Below are 20,219 nucleotides of genomic sequence, written 5' to 3'. Positions count from 1 at the left end.
TCGGGTTTGAAGCCTCTTTTATTTGTGCCTCAGAATCAGTCTGGTGCCCCTGGCATCAGGGAAGGGGGTGAGAGGAACAGCTTCTCTTTGTTCTTTTTCTTCCATCCCTTTTGTGTCCCTTCTGAGCCTCACTGGCTGAGCCAGGAAGGCCAGTCCGAGAGAACCCAGACAAGGGTGTGCGGTGGGCCCCTGCCCCCGGCGGGGTCTGTGCTTCTCTGGGTGGGTAGGGTGGGGCAGGGCGGAGCCGGGGGTTAGCACCATTGGATGAAGGGTTTTAGAGTCAGCCCCTGGGTGGGGCAAGTGGGATGCACAACCACAGAGGGCTAGCAGCAGCTGGTGGGAAGGGGTGGGTAGTGGTGCCACGGCCCTGGGCGACCCTTGTCTTGTGTTTGCGCCGCACCCACTATGCCCCTCATTCGCCAAGACATCATGAGGGAGCCAGGCCTTGCCCGGACCTAGCCTCCTCCCTGATCACAAAAAACGTGCCTTGGGGATGGGGACTCCAACCTCTGGCCGCCCCCAAGAGAAGCTGGGACCACCCTGAGACCCGGGAGGGGTGTGGGGGCTGGGGGAGCCTGGCACCCCGCTAAGTGCACTTGACGCTGAAATGCGGGGGTGGGGGAGGGGCTGGGCCCTGGACGTGCTGGTTTGTGTCTGGGACAAAGCGGCAACACAGCACGTGGGGAGCTCAGCTGCACCCCCCCAGGGGGGAAGAGCGGAGATGCAAAGGCTTCACGGGCAGTGTCCTGGAGTGGGGTCAGTGAGCAGAAAGGAGGACCGGCCAGAAGGAGCAGAGGACGGAGACCCTGCTCCTCTCAGGACCGTCTCCCCCTCAGGACCGCCTGGTTCCACCCGTGGACCGGTCCGAGCCCAGAGGAGAAGGGTGGCGGGGGGGTCAGGATACAGCAAAGCAAGGGAACCGGGCCGTGCCAGCTGCCTCCAGGGCCCTGGCCCGGAAAGGTACTCCGCGGCCGGCCCGAACCCCTCCGCGTCGGTTGACGGGTACGCCGCTGCGCCCGCGAGGCGACCCCTCCGGTCTCCAGACATCTCGGCGAGCGTGCGGGCGGGGCGGTCCTCGCTCCGGGGCGGGTTCCGCGGGGCGTGGCCTGGGCGCCCGGCAGAGGGCACTACTGCTCGGTCAGGGAGAGCCGCAGGATGCGTTCCAGCTCCTCCTCCTCCTGGCGCGCGCGCCGCCGCCGCTCCTCCTGCTCCTGCGCAGACAGCTCCATGGCCAGCCTCAACTGCTCGTCGTAGCTCCGGAACACGTGGCCGCCCGGGCCTGGGCGCGGGCTGGGCCGAGGGCTGGGGACCGACGCCAGGGCTGCGCGAGGTACCGGCTGGCGCTGCGGCGTGGGCGGAGCGCTCCTGCGGGACAGGTAAAGAGACGTCTAGGGCCCATCTACCCGGAAGCGGGGCGGGAAGCAGCATGAGGCCCTCAGATACCGCGGGCCTCGCCACCCTCCAGTGGGGTCAAAGGGTCTCGAGTCACCTCCCTGGCTCCCTCCCACCCGGTGGGAGTGGATCCCAGCCCCACCTCTGTCTGGTGAGGATCTGTGAAAGCTCTCAGGCCGCCTTTGGGCTGGGAAAGGACGCCACCTTGACACCAGCAGGGTCCCCGATGAGGGGACCGCGGTTTCTTTGGGCCAAGGTGGGCTGCCCAGCCGGCAGTGGCCGGACGCGCTGTGGACAGGGTCCCGGTCGTGTTCTCTATGTGGAGGCGGGGGTGGGGGCATAGACGCTTCGAAACCTTCTCAGGACGGGCGGGCACCGACCTGTCCTGCCGGCGGCCTTCGTAGGACATGGGGTGAGTGCCCGGTTTGCTGTTGGTGAGCGCCTCCCAGATGGTGACCTGCGGGGCGGGGTGTGAGCCCGTTAGCTGTGGTGGCGACAGCGTGGTCCCGGTGGGGAACCCTCCGCATGGCCTCCGGAGATGCACCTGGTCGTACTCACTGCCCGCCTCTAGCAGGCTCTGCTGGATGGCGAACTGTAGCAGGTCGTCGTCGTCGTCGCGAGTGGTGGCCTCGCGCTGGCCGCCCAGCACGCTGTAGCCGCGCGGGGCCTCGAACAACGCGGGGGAGATCTCGCAGCCGCGGCACGAGGCTGGAGGCGCCAGGCCGGGGAGACGGGGAGGGGGGTCAGAGTGGACCAGACCACCCCCTCCCGCCCGCTCCCCCGGGAAGTGCTCGGTGAGGGCCGGGGCAGTGGGGGTAGTGAGGGCGGGCTCGGGGTCTCACTGGTGGAACTGGAGCTGCTGACGCTGGAGGAGTCGCTGCCTGGGGAAGGGGTCTCGCTGCTGGGGCTGCCTCTCACCAACGGCACCGGCTCGTCACAGCCATTGAGGTTCCCGAAGGTGATGCGGGCGTTGAGGATGTGGAAAATAGGAATTTCTGGGGATGAGCAAACCCATCAGGCACCACCACCACCCACTTCCTCCCACCATGGGTACCCCCTCTTAACCTCCTAAGAAGCCCCACTCTCCCCAGAGCAGCTGAAGAGGAACAAGGGTAGAGGCCTCACCAATCTTGACGGGGAATCCCGGAGGCAGGCGCAGGGTAATGAAATCCCGGAGCTTGGCGAAAAGTGCGTTGCTGACGGCCATGAGGTCAATGATGGGGGCCACCTGCTCACACAGGGACAGGGGATGCTCCTCACACAGCCACAGCTTGGCCTTGAACCTGACCCCCCGCAGATCCCAAAGAGTGAGGGCCATTGTAGAAGCCGTGACCCCTCCCCCAGCCCTGCCCAACCCTCCCCAGCCCCAGCAGGGGCCCTCACTTCTGTGTTTTGGTGGTCAGTTCCATGGGGCGACCCATGTCGCGGTTTCCAAGCTCAAAGTTGGGGTTGAAGTACTCTTCTGCAGTGATGGCAGTGGGGTTGGCTTGGCTCAGGGTCTGAGTGATCAGGGTCTGTACCACACAGCGAGGAGCTCATGAGCCCTTCTCAGTCCTTGAGGCCAGGCCAGTCACCTGGTATTACAAGCCCCAAATCTGTCTCCTTTCCCCCAACTCCCCACCACTGTGGAGCTGACAGGGCCTTGGGCATTGTGGAAAGAAAGCAGGTCCACACAGTATGACTCCTCCTGATCCCCATCCACACCCTTCCACACAGGGGTACCCCTGGCACACACTCACCCCGTTTTGGGGGCCCCCATGCTGCTCAGCAATTCCCAGGAAGGACTGCAGAGGTGTCTTACAACCTATGAGAAACACGGCGTCTCAGAGGATACTGCAGCCCCTCAGAAGGTACAGCACCCAAGACCCAGGGAGGAGGCTGGTCCCTGGTGGGGAGGGAGGGTGGCTCACCCACACCACACACCCAGGCACCTTCACCTGAAGGTGACTGAGGACTCCAAGGGGGCAGAGGCAGGACCAGCTGGAATAAAAGTAGGCCTGGGGCTCAGGAGAGACCTCCCAAAATACCACTGTCCAGGTTGGTGACACTGGACAAAAAATACCTGCCTTTGGGGAGCAGTTTGGGGGTATGCATGTGTGTGTTTCCCTTTGGGGGCTTCCATAGAAACTTCATTTTGTTCTCTTGTGAGGTGGGAATTCCATTTTCCCACTTTAAACAGACTTAACTGGTGCCCAGAGAGTCAGGTGTAGGTATCAGCGGACACAAAGAATCAGTGGCAGGGCCCATGTCTTTCTGCCTCCGGTGTGTCCTACTAGACTGGAACGGCTGATAGCATATGTCACATCCCCCCACCCACAAATCCAGTGCAGATATTAGTAATCAATTATAGCATCCCTTCCTATTGAGCCCAAATGTTGCCTTAGAATCTTATCAGCACTCTAGGCAGCCACTACCAATCACTAGGATTTGGCATTTGAATTGAAGTCTATTTGCCTGAGTAAGCTATCCGGATTCTTGTTAGCGTGTCAGAGGAAATACTGATTAGAGGGGCTCATGTGGGAGCTGGTTCCTCCCCACACACCTCTTCCCCATCCCCCACCCACCCCTGCCTGATTACCTTTGACCTTGCCCTTGTGCTGTTCTGAAAGATGCTCTGTCCGTGTCCGGGTGATGAGCTCCACATTGGATGCCCCATATACCTGGGGACAGATGAGGAAAGGACTTGCTGACAGCTTTGGTACCTCTGTCCCTGCCCCTGCCCCCAAGGGCATCACAAACATTTCCTTTAAGGGATGATCAGGGGAGGGAGGTACCGTTTGTTCCAGTCTCCAGGCCTTTGGGCAAGTAATTATATGAAGTTATTCATTCATTTTCCTATTCATTCAACAGACATTTTGTGAGGACCATTTCTAGGCCAGGCACTGAGGCAGGCATCAGGGATACAGTGGTGAACAAGCATGGCCAGACATGACCCCTGTCCTCTTAAGGCTCACAGTCTTTTTGAAAAGACAAGACGACAGTGGATGGTAATAACCCAGTGTGACATGTCCTCTAGATGGAGAAGCACAGGACTGTGGGAATAAAAAGCAGAGACCATAGCCTAGCCTGTGGTCCAGGGAAGGCCTCCAGGAGGAAACAGCAGCAACACAGAACCCTGCACTGGTTGGCCTCTTCACCATGTAATCCCACGTGGGTGATGCAAGGGTCCCATTAGTGACTGTGGGAGACCTCCCTCAACAGTCTGCTCAGGAGTGAAGGCCTGGCTTTGGAGTCAGCCAGAAGATCTGGGCAACCTTGTGCCGGTTACTTCATCATTTTAAGCTTCCGCTTCCTCTTCATAAAATGGGCCAATACCCTACTTCATAGAGTTGTTGTAAAGATTAAATGGGAAACCATAGAAAGGTTGATTAAAATCAACCTTTTGTAAACCATCTGTAAAACGGGAATAATAAAAGCACCTACCTTAAAGGGTTGTTGTGAGGATTAAATGAGAGTGTGTGAGGTATACACACATATGTACATAGACGTGTGTACATGTGTACAATAGACACACATACATACATGCACATACATTTAAAATGTCAAAATAGGGCATTGCACGTGAAAGTAATGTTTTTGTTTTACTTGCTACATCGTGTCCAACTCTTTTGCAACTCCATGGACTGTAGCCCACCAGGCTTCTCTATGGGATTTCCCAAGCAAGAATACCGAGTGGGTTGCCATTTCCTTCTCCAGGGGATCTTCCCAACCCAGGGATCAAACCTGCATCCCCTATATTGGCAGGCAGATTCTTTACCCTGAGCCGCCAGGGAAGCCTGAACGTAGTATTAGGTGGACCAGTAAACTCCAACTGTTCTCATCAGTTGCCTGTTGGTCTCAGGCTCTTCCCTCCAGACTGTATTGTCTCTGTACCTCCAGGGCTTAGAAACTGGTCAGGAAGCCCCTGTCCTGCTCACTGTAGGCAAGAGTGTGGTGGGTCTGGCACCTGGGAACTGTGACCTCACCTTGGCTTCATACCCATTCACCATCTCGGTCTTCTCACTGCGCCAGCCCAGGATGCCTGTCTTGTTCCTGGGGAAGCAGAGTGGTCTAGGTGAGGGGGCACCCACCAGGCTGGCTCCAGGCTTCCAAAGCCATGCCCACTTACCTCTCAAAGGAGATGTTCTTGGTGTCCAGTTGCGTAGTGACAACAGGTGCAGTGAGCCGGCTCAGCACCTGCTCCTCCGTGGGCTGGGCAGCAGCCAGCAGCAGCTCACGGTCCTGCCCGGCCAGAGCCAGGGTCTCCGTGTACACCACGCGGCGGTCGTGGTCAATCTCCATAACCACGGCACTCGCGTCTGCCAGCCCCAGAATAGCTCAGGGAGTCAGGGCTCATGTGGGGGTGTCCCCAGCCTCCCCACCCTGCCCTGCCTCCCACCTGCCTGACCTTGGCCCCTGAAGATGAAGCTGCGGTTCCCTCGCTGCCACGTCATGTGGTCAAAGCCCAGGAGTGTGGTGTCTACCCGAAGGTTCTGTCCACTCTTCCACACTTTGTAGGTGTCACTGGGGCAGATCTTGGACACCAAGGGCACTGAGTGGATGAGAAGGTCAGAGGTGGCTTCAATTTGCCTGGCCCACCAAACCTCAGAACATGGGGGTCAGGGGTGTGTCTGGGAATGGGTAAGGGAACTGGTGGGAGAGCAACCTCTCCCCCAACCAACCCCTCAACAAATGTAGACCACAGTCACTCAGATATGAGCAACCTAAAGTCGGAGACAGGTATGAGTCAGCCACCACCAAGTCCCTAGTATTCACCATTTAATTCATTCAGTCTTGCATCCAATCTTCTAACAAATATTTATTAAACGCCTCCTCTGTGCCAAGCACTGGGGATACAACATTGAACAAGACAGAACCCCTGCCATCTTGGAGCTTACCTTCTAACAAGGGACGACAGGTAACAGACAGACAAATGAGCCAGTCATTACAAAGCGAAGGAATTCATAACGGAATTGAGGCAGTGTGGAAAGGCCTCAGGAAGAGACAGTGTTGAGCTGAGAACTAAAAGGTGGGAGGGAGCCATGGGAGCGCAATGGGAAGAAGGCTCCAGGCAAGGGAGCAGCAAGTGCAGGAGCCCTGGGGTGGGAGATGCCCCCGAGAGGCCCCCAGCAACCCCTCTTACCCCAGCTAGTGAACTCCCATTTCATCTCCACGTAGAAGTCCTGGGCCTGGAGGAGGAAGAGGAGAGTGGCTAAGCCTGCACTGGAGACAGGGTTCGAGGGCCACGGTGGGGAGGCGAACAGGCTGGCCCTCACCTTGCGCAGCTTCTCCAGGAGCACGGGGATGCCCGCCAGCCGCTTCACCACCCGCTGGTAGTCCCGGTACCGTAGCACCAGCTGCACCAGCTCCAGGTCCCGGGTACTCACAGCTTCCTGAAGCACTGGGGGTCAGGGGGGGCAATGTCACAGGGCAGGACCCTGCCTAGGGCTCCCTGCAGCCAACCAGAGGTAATGATATGGTGCCGGGAGACCCAGGCTGTGGGGTGGAAGCGAGCAGGGGTGCCCACCTGTCCAGCCGCTGCGATTCTCCCTGCCCACGTCTGCGCCGTGCGCCAGGAGCACGCGGGCACACTCGAGGTGCCCCAGGGTGGTGGCCAAGTGCAGGGGAGTCCGCCCCCGGGGATCCAGCTGCTCAATGTCCACCTGGAGGAGGTGAAGCGGTTGCCCTGGTCACGTCATGAGGCAGCCCATCTAAGCCTGCCTCAGGAGTCCATTAATGATGAAATCAAGGCAGTGTGGAAAGGCCTCAGGAAGATACAGCGATGAGCTATCTATCTCTAGGCAGGCAGCACTCACCTAGTTGTCCTGCCTTGCCTGTCTCAGAAAGCAATGGGAGAGACAGGCACAATGAATTGGGGTCGAGTGGAAAGGGGCTTGCAGGACAGGGCAGGAAGTAACTCTGAGAAAGGGAGGAACTTCCTTTCCAGTTCACCTAGGTGCCCTGACTGGGTTCACTCTTCCAAGGCCCAGTGGTCTGCCTGTGAAGAGTAAGCTTGGGGCTGAAGGGTGGTCTAGAGAGGCTACTGGCCAGGGAGGGCACCTGAGACCTATCCTAGGTGTCCAAGACCGCACCTTCAGGAAGGGCCTCCAGTTTAGATCATGACATTATCACTGTGAGGTTTTAGCACAACTGCAATGATACATTAACAGGAAGAAAAGAACATGTTCATGGTACACCTTCAAATCCATGTCCTGTGCCTTTGGGACACTAACATTATTTTAAAATCCTGTTGTTTTGTGAATAGTACAGTTATACTGCATGAAATTTTTGTTGGGTGATAAAAACATATGTTTGTTAAATATAAACATTTAGATATACTTCAGGAGACTAGGACTTCTGTGTAAATAACTGACCACATGCGTATAACTACTCTTCTCTGCCCCCAAAACTTGATAAAATGCCAGGGAAAGGCTTCTATGCTGACATGAATAAATAACTGAAATTACCATCCCACTCAGAACAGAGAAAAGTGTTGCTTGAAATAATTGTTTTCAGACATTAGGCAACAATTAGCCCAGGACTGCGATCCCTAAAGTAAGACAAACAAACAAGGTGGGGCCTGTGATTGTCTAAGTCTCTACTTGGAGGAATGTTTCAAACAGCCATGCAGAGAGGAGAATCCCCAGCAGGGTACGGTAGTCCGCTGAGGAGCTGAGAGACAGTAGCAGGGAGGCTGAGGTAGTTAAAACTTGCAGGGCAGAGTTCCAGGAAAAAGTAAGCTACGTTTTGTTTGTTTGTTTTTAAAGAGCTCCAGAAATCTGCATGTGGTTCCTTTGAGTCTTTGCTAAATACTAAACTTCACATTTTTACAGTGAAACTGAACAAAACCAGGCAGAAAAGAAACAACAGACTCAAAAAAAAAAAAAATTCTCAGAGTTCAGCCATAGCAGGGAAGCATTCAAGCTCCAACCTGCTAGAGAGCCCTTGTTGATTACCCAGGATATTCAATAGAGAGGTATTCAAAAGAAGGATTATACCTTAGAAGTTGTTCAGATACCAGGCTGTGTCCAACTCTTTGCAACCCCAGCCTGTCCTTAAAGACCCACCCAGACCTAATTTTAATAAAGATAAAAAATAAGCTCAAAAGGATCAAATTGATTTGCCAGTAACTTAAATTAGGCTGCCAGAACAAAGCCTAACACTCCTTTAAATGAAGACAGCAAAATCCCGATGCTTAACATCACAGCATTTACAGTGTCCAACATCCAGTTAAAAATTACTAGATATGTACAGAAGTAGGAAAATATGACCCATAATCAGGAGAAAAATCATTTAATAGAAACATATTCTGACATAATAAAGATGAATGGCTCAATGTGCTCAAAACTTTAAAGAAAAACAACATTCACAAGGGAAAAATTGGGAGATAAAATGTTCTGAAATGAAATTTTCACTGGGTAGAGTTAATAGCAGATTAGACACATCAGAATGAAAATAAAAATAAGTGAATTTAAAGATACAGCCACAGAACTATACAAACTGAAGAACAGAAGAGAAAAGAGGTACTGAAAAAACATTCAAACAGCCTCAGCAATTTGTCAGACACTATAAGGCATTCTGGAGAAGGCAGTGGCACCCCACTCCAGTACTGTTGCCTGGAAAATCCCATGGATGGAGGAGCCTGGTAGGCTGCAGTCCATGGGATCGCTAAGAGTCAGACACGACTGAGTGACTTCACTTTCACTTTCCACTTTCATGCATTTGGAGAAGGAAATGGCAATCCACTTCAGTGTTCTTGCCTGGAGAATCCCATGGACGGAGAAGCCTGGTAGGCTGCAGTCCATGGGGTCGCACAGAGTCGGACACGACTGAAGCGACTTGGCAGCAGCATAAGGCATTCTAACATATGTATAATTGGAAAAAGGTTCAGAAAGGAAGTGGAGGAATAAGACAAATTTAAAGGAATAGCCAAAAAATTTCCAAATTCCATTTAAAAAAACAACAAAACAACCTACTATAGTGAGCTGAATACTGGTGCCATCCCTCCAACCAAAAAAAATATATATATATATATATCTACATACTAACCGCTAGAACCTATGAATGTGACCTTATTTTGAAAAAGGGTCTTTGCAGATACAGTTAAGGATCTCAAAATGAGATCAGCCTGAATTATCCAGTAAGGCCCTAAGTCCAGTTTTATGCATCTTTGTAAGATGCAGAGAGACGTTCCCTATGAGGGGAGGCAGAGATTAAAGTGGAGCAACCACAAGCCGAGGAACGCTGAGCACCACGGGCAGCCAGAAGACACAAGAAAGGATTCTCCCCCAGAGCCTTTGGAGGGAGCAGCGTGGATATCTTGCTTGAGTTTAGACTTCCAATCCCCAAACTGATGAGAGAATAAATTTATTATTTTAACCCATCCTGTCTGGTAGTTTGTTGCAGAAACTAATACAATGATAAATCCACAGAACCAAGGAACTCAATGAATACCGAGGAACTCAATGAATCCCAAGGAAGCCTACACCAAGGCCCATCATAATCAAATGCTGGAAACTAGTGATAAAAAGAAAATCTTAAAAGTGTTTTGAGAAATGAGACACACTATGTATGGAAGGACGAATACAGAAAATTCTACATTTTTTAAAAACTAGAAACCATGCAAGCTAGAAGACAATAGAATGAAATCTTTAAAGTGCTGGCGGGTGGGGTGGGGATGGGAATTGTCAACCTCGAACTCCATATCTTATGAAAATATATACTTCAAAAATAAGAAGGGGAAATAAAGATTTTTGTGGACAAATAAGAATTAAGAGAATTTGTCACCAGAAGGCATACAAGAAATGTTAAATGAAGTTATTCAAGTAGAAGGAAAATGATACCAGATAGAAACTTAGATCTACACAAAGGAATGAAGATTGCCTCAAAAGGTAAATGTGGGACTTCCCTGGTTGTTCAGTAGTTAAGAACCTGCCTGGCAATGCAGGGGTCTCGGGTCCGATCCCTGATCGGGGAACTAAGATCCCACAGGCCTCGAGGCAACTACCCTGCAATCAAAGACCCTGCATGATACAGCGAAAATCCCACCTGCCACAACGAAGACATGACACAGCCAAATAATTTTTTTTTAAATAATGCCAATAAAATATTTAAAACCCACAAGAAAGTGGCCGGGGCATTACAACTGACTTAGGGGAAGAGAGGGTACTAGAACCCAACCATTCACAGAGGGAAACCCCAGTCAAGCTAGAGCCCCCCACTTAGCACCCTTGAAAGGTGAAGAACATGCAGGCAGTGGGAACAGCAGAGGTGGCAGAAAGGCTCAGAACTGAATACTGGGGGGCCTGGTTAAACTTTAGAACCCCTGGTTCCCTCCCCAATTTTGTAAATCTGGGAGATGCCCCCCACTTCTCTTCATGGGATGCCAGGGGGTTTACCCTCTGTGGAAATTGCACCTGAGATACTTCCCTGGTGGTCCAGTGGCTAAGACTCTGCACTCCCAGTACAGGAGGCCTGGGTTTGATCCCCAGTGAGGGATCTATTAATCAATGATCGAAGATCCCGTGGGCCACAACTGAAGACCCGATGCAGCCAAATAAATAAAAATAAATGTTAAGTAAATTGAGCCTGATATATACTGACGGAGAAGGCAATGGCACCCCACTCCAGTACTCTTGCCTGGAAAATCCCATGGACGCAGGAGCCTGGTAGGCTGCAGTCCATGGGGTCGCAAAGAGTCGGACACGACTGAGCAACTTCACTCTCACTTTTCACTTTCATGGATTGGAGAAGGAAATGGCAACCCACTCCAGTATTCTTGCCTGGGGAATCCCAGGGACCGGGGAGCCTGGTGGGCTGCTGTCTATGGGGTCGCACAGAGTCGGACACGACTGAAGCAACTTAGCAGCAGCAGCAACAATAAGCAGGCCAGTCATCTTAGAGCAGCACCCACATATTAATAAGCTCCACACCTCCATCCTTAATTATGCCCCAGCAGCCAAGGGTGACCGGACACTTGAGGAAAGCTGCCCAACATGAAAGAAAGATACCAAAACTTGCAAATAGGTGCTAAAAACACAGAGGAAACAACTGTCAATGCAGGAAACAGAAAACTGGAGGCAGGCACAGTCATTTACACCCTCACAAAAATACAGAATGGAAACTGAATCCATGAAACAGAATGGGACCTTCTGACCTGTGCTTCTTTCCCTTGCTTTCTTCACTCCAGCTGTCCCTGGACAGCTTCACCTCTCCCAATTCCCCCATCACAGTAAACAGCGCTTCAGGTCACTCCCTTTCCAGGGAAGACTGTTTTTCTCTCTCCTTTTTCTCTCACCTTCCATATCTAATCCACCAGTAAAATTTGACCTTATAGGCTCTACCTTCAAAATAGATCCAGAGTCATTTTAGATGTTACCACCTTCAGGCTACCCTCCTGGTGTAGCCACCCTGTCTGTCACCTAATTCCTCCCACTCCTCTCTTGGTTCCTTAGGTCTGTTCTCTCTAGGGCCCATCACAGGTACCTGTAAAATATTATTCCTCAGGTCCTGATGCCCTTTAGCTCAGAATCTCTCCGTGGCTTCCCATGCAGTTGAGGATAGCATCCTGAATGTCTCTTTGAACTCACATGCTCTCCCATCTCTCCAAGCTCCACTCCGGCATGTTGGCCTTCCCTGGAACCATCTTCTTCTGGGTCCTGGTAGCCACAAAGCTTCCTCCCTCACTTCATTAAGGCCACCGCTCAGATGTCACCTCCTTAGAAAGGCTAGCCCTGACAAGCCAGCTCAAGTGACAGTTGCTATTTGTCTGTCTGCTGTCCCTTCTCCTGCTCCAGCTCTCTTTCAGCATTAAATTGCCTACTTATTTCTTCATTGTCTCCCTCTCCTAGACTGTATGTAAGCTCCATAAAGGAACTGTCTGTTTTGTTCGGTGCTATATCCCCAGCTCTGGACAGTGTCTGGCACATAATGGGTGCTTCATAAATATTTATTAAGCAAATGCCTAGATGACTATTTTTAAGGGACATGGGGAAGGAGGGCAAGGCAGTAAAGTGTAAAACTGATTAGCTAGTAAATAGCTGTAGAAGTATGTTGTTTATAATATGAGGCAAATAACTGAATCGCCTAAAGAGTTCAAAGTGGTTGCCTCTGGGGATGAGATGCAGAGGTGGGGGAGGTAGGGAACTCCTTTGTCAAAAACAAAACATTTTAAGTGATTTATATAATTTTTATAACCTTCTGTTGGCATTTCTTTTTCTTTAAATATACAAGGAGCCTCAAAAAAAAAAAAAAAAAAAAAACAAACTCTGCCCGGCCCCTGTGCCCTCTGAGCTGTAGCTTGGAGTCCACCAGCTCCCCAGAGAGGAGGGCAAAGCATTATTTACTCTCTGCCTCTTACAGGTTGAGCTGGGCCCCTCAGGGTCTGACCTGGGTGGGATCCTGAGTCCTGGGATAGGAGCGAGACAGCATCCACAGACCCCGAGCAGGCTGGGTCATCAGGGTGTCAGGAGGAGGGCTTCCCACGGGCCACAGCTGAGCCATCACGCCTCCCACTGGCCCTGCCCCAGATACTGCTGCTGCTAACAAGGCCCCAGGGAGCCAGCAGGGCCAGTCCCAGGGCTCCAGATGCTGCCCGCCTCCCCCGCCTCAGGTGCCTCAGACTGCAGAGGCCGGTGACGGCCAGGAAGGGGTGCCCGCCCTACCTCCGCTCCTCCGGAGCTCTCCTGGCAGCACTCCCCAGGGTCCCCAGGGCCCCGGTGTTTTCCAGGGCCACCATGAGCCCTGTGTACTGTCAGCCAGGCTCCAAAGAAGATCCCCTGCACCCATTCAAAGCTGAGCCCTTGATGGAAGCGGCACCTTGCCGAGGGCCCAGGTGGGAGAATTCATTAATTTTCTCGGCAAAGGCCTGCTGCTATTTAATTGCTGGAATGAAAAGGTTTCCCATGAAACCCAACCCCCAGCCCTCCCCGCCAAGAGGACAGAAGCTCTGCACCCCAGCCAGCCTCAGCTGGGGGCCCAAGCAGAGACTTTCGAGCTTAGGAGCTGGGGCTCCCTGGGCACAGAGTCTCCCTGTTTCCACTCAGGCCCCTGTCTGCAGACACACACACACTACACACACACACTACACACACACATGTGCTCCTGCATCCACAGGCACAGTACATGTGCACCCGCATGTACAAGGGCATGTGTCCAGCTGCCCTCCAGCCTGCAGGCCTCTACTCATGTGTAACACACATAGATGCCAGCACATTTGCACATGCACACTCCTTGAACCCACGTGCACTCGCAGAGTATTTTTCAAAGTTGTTTAGCATTAGCAAGTCCTTTTGTTAGGTGAAATCTTATAAGAACACACCAAATGTATAGAGTAAACGCAGGTGCTGGAGGAGTAGACAGGCTCCTTTCCCTACCCTGCTTCACCCCCACCCCAGGGAGGACAGCCCGAGTCTGGTGTGGCCACCACCGCTTCTCTGCTTTCCCACCAGGCGGACCTGAGCTCTCTCAAGGGGGAGCGAGGCAGGGTGTTTCCCACATGGACAGTGGAGCTGGGCCCGTGGGGGTGGCACCTGCTGAGTCCCCCTCCATTCTGCCCCACGCAGCCCCTCCCCTTCATCCCAGACACATTGATTTTTGGTTTTGAGGGTTTGTGGCTCCCTCTCCCGAGCTTCCCAGCTCATCAGCTGTGGTGACAGCCTATACCGGGGACTGCCTACTTTGCCAGGAGACGCAATCACAGGTGCTCCTGGTCACAACAGGTACCTTGGGTGGGACAGCCTCTGTCTGAGCATCCACGGGCCCCACAATCCCATCTCACTGGGGTGTCAGGTCAGAGAGATGACCTGGGGAAATCAGGAAGGAGGACTATTATGGAGGCAGCCTCCAGAAGAAAGAAAATGTTCCCCTAGGACCATCGTCCAGTCCCCTCCAGAGTGGTTGCTGCCCAAGAAGAACCTTGCTCTCCTTGGCCCTCCCACAGGGAGCTATTCCCATCTAACCTCCACCACCTACCCCCAGGGAACCCCAGGGACTCGCAGCTCCAGAACCAAGGCCATGCCCAGTTGTCTGGACCCCAGGCCTCATGCCAGCTAAGGGAGAACTGGCACATCCATTACCCTACAACCTCCTGCCCCCTCCCAACCTGGCAGAGCAGGTGCATGGCAGAAAGCAGGGCACCCAGCAACCGTTGTATTGCTGGGCATCGGCTAGGGGTGATCATGGACATTTCCCTTCAAAAAACCTCCGCTTACCACCTCCCTCTCCCCACCATACCCTGCAGCCAGCCCCTGTGAACTTGCTCAGAAGGCTGCCGTGCCATCCCCCTCCTCCTTGGCCAGCACTGCCAAGCCTGCCCACGGGAGGGCCTCTGCGGGGCTTTCTTGGAGTGAAGAGGAGGCCGCTATGCCAAATGAAGACCAGGGAAACCCAGCTGCTGTGTGTTTGAGGAAAGCCTGGCTGTTTTCTGTAACAGTGGGTGCTAAGAGGACCAGAGATCAGGGACCCCCAGATGAGATGCCTGGGGTTGACCGGGTTTCATTAGGATGTTAGGTGGCCCCCCCAGACCCCTCACCTGCAGGAAATGCCTGGGGAGGGGGCATCCTTAGCTCTCCCAGGGAGTCTGAGGCCTGGAGAACTGAGCAATGCACATCTGGATGCAAGGATTCCGCCCAGGTCAGTCCTGGAGTCGAAACTCTGCCTGGGGGCTCTCCCACCCAGACTGACTGGCATTCCCTTCTTGGCACCCTGGTGCAAAGGAGAGGACTGATCTGGCTCCTTTGTGGTTGAAGAAGGGTTTATCCTCAACCAGTGCCCTGTATCCCCCTGGGCTGGGATCAGGGCAGGCAGTGTACATTTCAGGAAGACACAAATTCACCAGGGAAAGGGGATGAGTGGGTGGGGTTGGGGTGCACCTGGTTTCTGCGGAAGCCTGAGGGGACCACACTCAGTGGTCCGAAGGAGCCCCACCTGCCGCAGGCTCTGGCGCCCCTCTCCAACCCCACCCCAGCAAGAGGACTGCTGACCCAAGGACTATCAATCAAAAAGGCCTGGGTGAAATGGCCTTTTCTTCTAGGGCATTCTGCCTCTCTCCAGTCTCTGCAAGGAAAAGAGCACCCTCCACTTGGGCAAGGGAGCATGATCAAGGTGTTCTGGACATTCAGCCACTAGCCTTCTGCCTAACAGTTCTTCAGCCAATCATCAACCATCCCACTGGGAAGTTCCTCTCAGGTCATACTTAAATCCCTCCAGCTGCAACCTCCCTCAGGGATGTCTTCTCTTGCCCTCAGGGGAGGACAAGCAGAGACAAGCCAGAAGAGGCTGAACTGACTTAGCACCCTGCACTTCACACTGCTTCCCTGCTCACATTTGCATCAGCACAATGGGGTCTCTGGGAGGGCGTGGGCTGTGCCTGGTTTGTTCATCTTTGTCTCCAGGAGCTACCACTCTGACCTTGCTTCCTTTACCAGTGGCAGCAAACCACTTCCTTTATGATGGATAAACAGAGACAGGATCCAAGGAGCAACCTGAAGCATCCTTATGGAAATGGAGGTAGAATGGAAGTGGACACCCCAACCAGAGGTGAAGGCTCAGGTCACCCCACCATTTTCTGCGCCTGCCATGTACAGCTGGATGTGGTGCTGCTCTGAGGGCCCGGTGGTGGACTTGAAGACGGGCTCCGACCCTCACCTCGCTGGCCTGGTGATGTCCTGCTCTCCACCTCACTCTTCCCTTGGGAAGCAGACAGCTCCTCAAACTGAACTTCCTGTGACTCAGGAAGTGGCCCTCAAAAGGCATATTCCCCAAGGGGGCAGCGCCTGAGGAAACCACTCCCAGTCCATGGCCCCAGGATCGCAGATCCAGGCCAAGTCTGCAGGCCTCAATGGAGATACACCAGGGCCAGGGGGGCCCAGCTCTGGCTCCTGCCTCCCCACCCTGGAGGGCAAGTCGTTTCTGCTAGGAGAGCCTGCCTGTGACCTGGGCCCAAGGGCAGAGTTGGAAACTACCTGTGACCCGTGCCTGCCTGCCTCTGTCCTGAAGAATGCGGAGGAGACTCCATCCCTGATCATATCTTCTTGGAGGCCACCGCCCAGCCAAGGCTGGCTGACCCACCCATTCTCAATGACTAGAGAACCAGGGAGCCGCTGTGTGTACAAAACCTCAAATCCTGTCGGGGGCCAGTGGGGCCCTGGCTTCCTCAGCACCAAGAAGCCGGGCCCAGCATCAGAGGGCAGGAGAGCGCATTTCAGCACCTGGACAAGGCCCTCCAGGGCTTCACCCCAGAGGCGCTCTCTCTTCACTCCCCATTCCTGAGCAGGCGCTGGGGTCCGCGGGGTTCAGGGGCTCAGCCCAGTGTGAGCAAACAGATAAGCGCTCGTGGAGAGGGTAGAGGGCACTGGGTGGGGCAGGCACGCCTGGGAGGGTCCCGGCCTAGTCTCCGATCCTTGACCTGTGACCCCCTGCCTACGCAGGCCACCTCCGCACACTCACGCGGGAGGTGTCGCTGCCGGGCTGAGTGGGGCGGACTCTCCCACCGCGTGGAGCTCAGATGGAGCCGGCAGCCCCTCCCCGCAGCCCTCACTGCCCCGGCGGAGGAGGGGCAGGACGTCCCCTACCTCAATCAGGGAGGGTTCGGAGCACGTGTGGACTGCTCGGCCGGGCAGGAGGGAAGCGAGCGGGGGCCGCTCCCATCACCCTCTCCAGGTCAACAGCACAAAAGCGGCGCCGGCGAACAAAGAAGCGCTGCAAACTCGCCAGGGGGGCGGGACAGCCCGCGCCGCGCCCCCTCCCCAAGCCGGGCGGGCTTGCTGGGCCGTGGGGTCCTCGCGGCGCCCCGACGGCGCTCTTACCTGGCCGGCGCGGACCTCTTTCTCCAGCTCGCGGTGGCGGTTGTGCCACACGAGGTAGTGTAGCGGGTACTTGCCCTCGGGCCCCTTCCTGGCGGAGGCGTTGGCGGGGATCATCGCCCGCTCCTCATACCGGGGCCGCGGCGCCCGGCCCGGAAGGAGGGACGGCGCCAGAGCCGGGGCCCGGGGCCGCGGGGCGGGGGGCCGGCGCTGCCTGCTCGCAGGGCTGCGGCTCGGGCATGTGCGAGCGGCGCCGGCGGGCGGGGGTGGCGCGGTGCGGGCGGCGCGGGCCGCGGGCGTCCTCGCGAGGCGGCGGCGGCGGGCGACGCGGAGAGGCCCCCACCCGCCCGCGGAGGGCGCGGGCACTCGGCGGCGCGGCGCGGAGTCGCGCCTTGCCTCCCACACCCCCGCGCACAAAGACGCCGCTCGGCGGAGGGAGCAGGCGCCCGCAGCGGGCGCGGGGGCGCTCGGGGCGCGGGCCCCAGGGACGCCGCCGCCGCAGGGACGCGCGCCCGCGGCCCCCGGCACCCCGCAGCTGCATAGCCCGGCCCTCAGCCCGAGCGATCGGCTAGGGATGCGGGGATGCGGGGGAGAAAGGAGGGGGACGCGGATGCCCTGGGCAGCGCTTGTTATCACTGGGCCCCGCGGCATCATGGGGCTTGTAGTCCGCCTCGTGGAACTGGGGGTGGTGAGTGGCCGGAGAGGGTCCCGCACTGTCCCCCTGATCCACTGAGACAGTGGGGAGGGAGTCAGGCCCGGCCGGGTCGGAGGCAGTGTCCTGACGTCTGGTGGACTGGGGTGTACCCCCACCCCCTGGCATTTTGCCTTTTGCTGGGGAGGGACGGGGTTACAGGCCTTCCTCAAGCATTAGGGGGCGCGGGAAGGTGTGGCCTTCAGGGTTGAGTTTGGGTCCCAGTAGAATGTGAGCAGGATCCAGATTCCAAGAAAAGAGTGACTGGTGGAAGGAGTCCTGAGAAAGATGCGGGGCGTTAGTGTGCAGTGCCAAGGGTCATTGGAGCAACCAGAAATCTAGCACCTGAAATACTACGTAGGAGTCTTCCCTGCCTTCTTTTAAAATTAAACTCCATCTTCTGCATTTGACATTAGAAAGACGATGTCTATTAAGGATGAGAGAACACACCCCTCCCCCCATACGCTGCTCTCTGCAAGGACCTGAGTGGGGCTGCGCAGAGACTGCAGCAGGTGGCAGCTCCCCACCTCCACCCCGTGTGGTCCGCTCTGGAGAGGAAGCACTGGTTCCAAAGACTTTCTCCTTCCTGAATGACTCCAGGGCAGAGAAATCTTTCCAGGAGTGTGCTTGCAGATGCCTCGATAAAAGTGGAATTGCCCTTCAGGGCAGCCTATTGCAGAGGCTAGAAGGACCTGGGGCTTGGCCCAGCCCCTGGAGGCGGAGAGGGACTGGGGTATCCAAGGGAACCTGAATTCCTATTCCTCCTTACTGCCTGACCTTAGGCAAATTGCTTAAATTTTCTCAGACCACTCACCTCTAAAATGTGACTCTAATACTACCTCTTGGGGTTAGCTAAGGATGGCGACTGACCTGGAAATGATTCATCCCTCCCCTCACCAGGCCCACCAGGCCTATCCCTCCCACCGTCCCCCAGGTGGCGGGACCAGGCACTGCGCCTTCTGGAGCCCACCTTAGAACAAGACAGGAATCAGGGATTCCATACCAGCCCCACTTAGAACAATCCAAGAAGCGTTTGTGTGGGAGGTGCTAGCGAAAGCTTGCAAACTCTCCGTGCCTCTCAGGTTTCTTTGTGTGGTCTTCTCTCGTTCCTCCTCCACGCCCTGCGGTGCCAGGCCCCGGCGCGGAACGATGAAGGAGTGGACTGCCTCGCCCCTTTCTCCAGGCTGGGAGGAGCCTGTTGGCGTCTCCCGCCGCCGGGGACCGCTGCCCACCTCCACCACGAGGGGTCACCAGAGTGCCGTGGCTGCCGCCGGAGTTGGGGAGGGGGCTGGAGCGGGGAAGGGACGGCAGGAGTGGCCGGGAGAATGCCTGTACATTTCCTCATTAAATTGTTTTTACAATCACAATCTTGTTGTGATTCCTCTTTAATTGTCTTGCTTCCTGAGGTGGCGAAGTCTCCAAAAGGAAATTTGGAAACCCTTTTATCCCTAAGCCCCAGGCCCAGAAGCTCGTCTGTGGCGGGGCTGGGGGCTTCGGGAACAAAGTTTGGAGAGTGGATCCGTGCTTCGGCCACTCCCCGGTAGTCCCAGGGCCAACCAGGAGATGGGGCTAGTGGGGTCGGGGGAACCGAATGACTCATCCTTCTTCCCCTGAAAAGGCTTGGAGCTCAAGGAGGCGGGGAGCTCAGCCTGGATTGGGGGGGTGGGATCCTCTGGGCAGCCGGAGTTTCTCTTCGCCAAGTGGCCCTGGACTCTAAACCCAGGTCGCTTTTCCTCCAGCCTGCGCGCTCCAGCTGCCACGTGCTCGAGACGCGCCCACACAGCAGAGAAACAAAGACAGCCAAGCAATGGGGCTGCCAGCAGCCGCCTCGACATTTAATAAATGAAATTCCATAGCTGGGGGTCGATCAGGGGTGAACGGGCGGCCACAGCTCGTGGGCTGGGCGCCCAGCAAGAGCGGCCAGGCCACTCCTCCCATCACCAGGGATGGGGCCACCAACCCCACAGACTGACTCCTCGGTGAGGGTGCACCACGGGGCGGCAGGTGGTGCCACCCACCCCCCCGACCCTACCCCACCCCGCGAGGTATCTTTGCTCGCAGAAACCCTGCCAGATGAGCGGCTGGCTATGGGGGGAGGGGATGCCTGCAAGAAGAATTTTTTTCTAAGGTGCGATTATAAATACACCCTGTGGATCGCAATCTCAAACAAACTTGTCAATCTGGGCTGCAGCGAAAGGCGATGGAGGCAGCTTTGCATATATTTCGGGTGGTGTGACTCATGAGCATTACTTGTCTCCCCCAGGGAAGCAGCCTGCCACCCACAAGTCACTGCTGCTCTGGCACCGCCGGGATAAAATGAGCCAACTCCAACAACCCTGCCCAAGGACTCCCCT

The 20,219-nt window shown here is 55.5% G+C and overlaps 1 protein-coding gene and 1 long non-coding RNA gene across 2 annotated transcripts; one reads left to right on the top strand and one right to left on the bottom strand.

The window, feature by feature from the left end:
• On the bottom strand, positions 1 to 17,408 carry ANKRD13B (ankyrin repeat domain 13B). Its single transcript, XM_019981446.2, has 15 exons — positions 17,178 to 17,408; positions 6,899 to 7,034; positions 6,648 to 6,772; positions 6,515 to 6,560; positions 5,780 to 5,923; positions 5,501 to 5,690; positions 5,358 to 5,424; positions 3,971 to 4,052; positions 3,132 to 3,196; positions 2,776 to 2,906; positions 2,518 to 2,675; positions 2,235 to 2,387; positions 1,937 to 2,100; positions 1,773 to 1,849; positions 1 to 1,365 (listed from the first exon to the last, which is right to left on the bottom strand). The coding sequence occupies exons 1-15, from the start codon at positions 17,289 to 17,291 to the stop codon at positions 1,128 to 1,130; spliced, it is 1,890 nt and encodes a 629-aa protein (XP_019837005.1). The 5' UTR covers positions 17,292 to 17,408; the 3' UTR covers positions 1 to 1,127.
• On the top strand, positions 1,300 to 19,232 carry LOC139177721 (uncharacterized). The gene is made up of 2 exons (XR_011562227.1): positions 1,300 to 1,376; positions 18,999 to 19,232. It is a non-coding gene; the product is annotated as an uncharacterized lncRNA (long non-coding RNA).
• The last annotated feature ends 987 nt before the right edge of the window (positions 19,233 to 20,219 follow it).

This window comes from Bos indicus, chromosome 19, assembly GCF_029378745.1.
Source record: "Bos indicus isolate NIAB-ARS_2022 breed Sahiwal x Tharparkar chromosome 19, NIAB-ARS_B.indTharparkar_mat_pri_1.0, whole genome shotgun sequence".
In the NCBI taxonomy this organism is placed as follows: domain Eukaryota; kingdom Metazoa; phylum Chordata; class Mammalia; order Artiodactyla; family Bovidae; genus Bos; species Bos indicus.
This window is presented reverse-complemented; position numbering and strand designations above follow the sequence as displayed.

Excerpts from the sequence above, each read along its gene's own strand:
- ANKRD13B (XM_019981446.2), bottom strand. The coding sequence starts at position 17,291 with ATGATCCCCGCCAACGCCTCCGCCAGGAAGGGGCCCGAGGGCAAGTAC. Across the intron at positions 7,035-17,177 it reads AAGAGGTCCGCGCCGGCCAG|GTGGACATTGAGCAGCTGGA; the intron begins GTAAGAGCGCCG and ends CACCTCCTCCAG. Across the intron at positions 1,850-1,936 it reads CGGGCAGTGAGTACGACCAG|GTCACCATCTGGGAGGCGCT; the intron begins GTGCATCTCCGG and ends CCCGCCCCGCAG.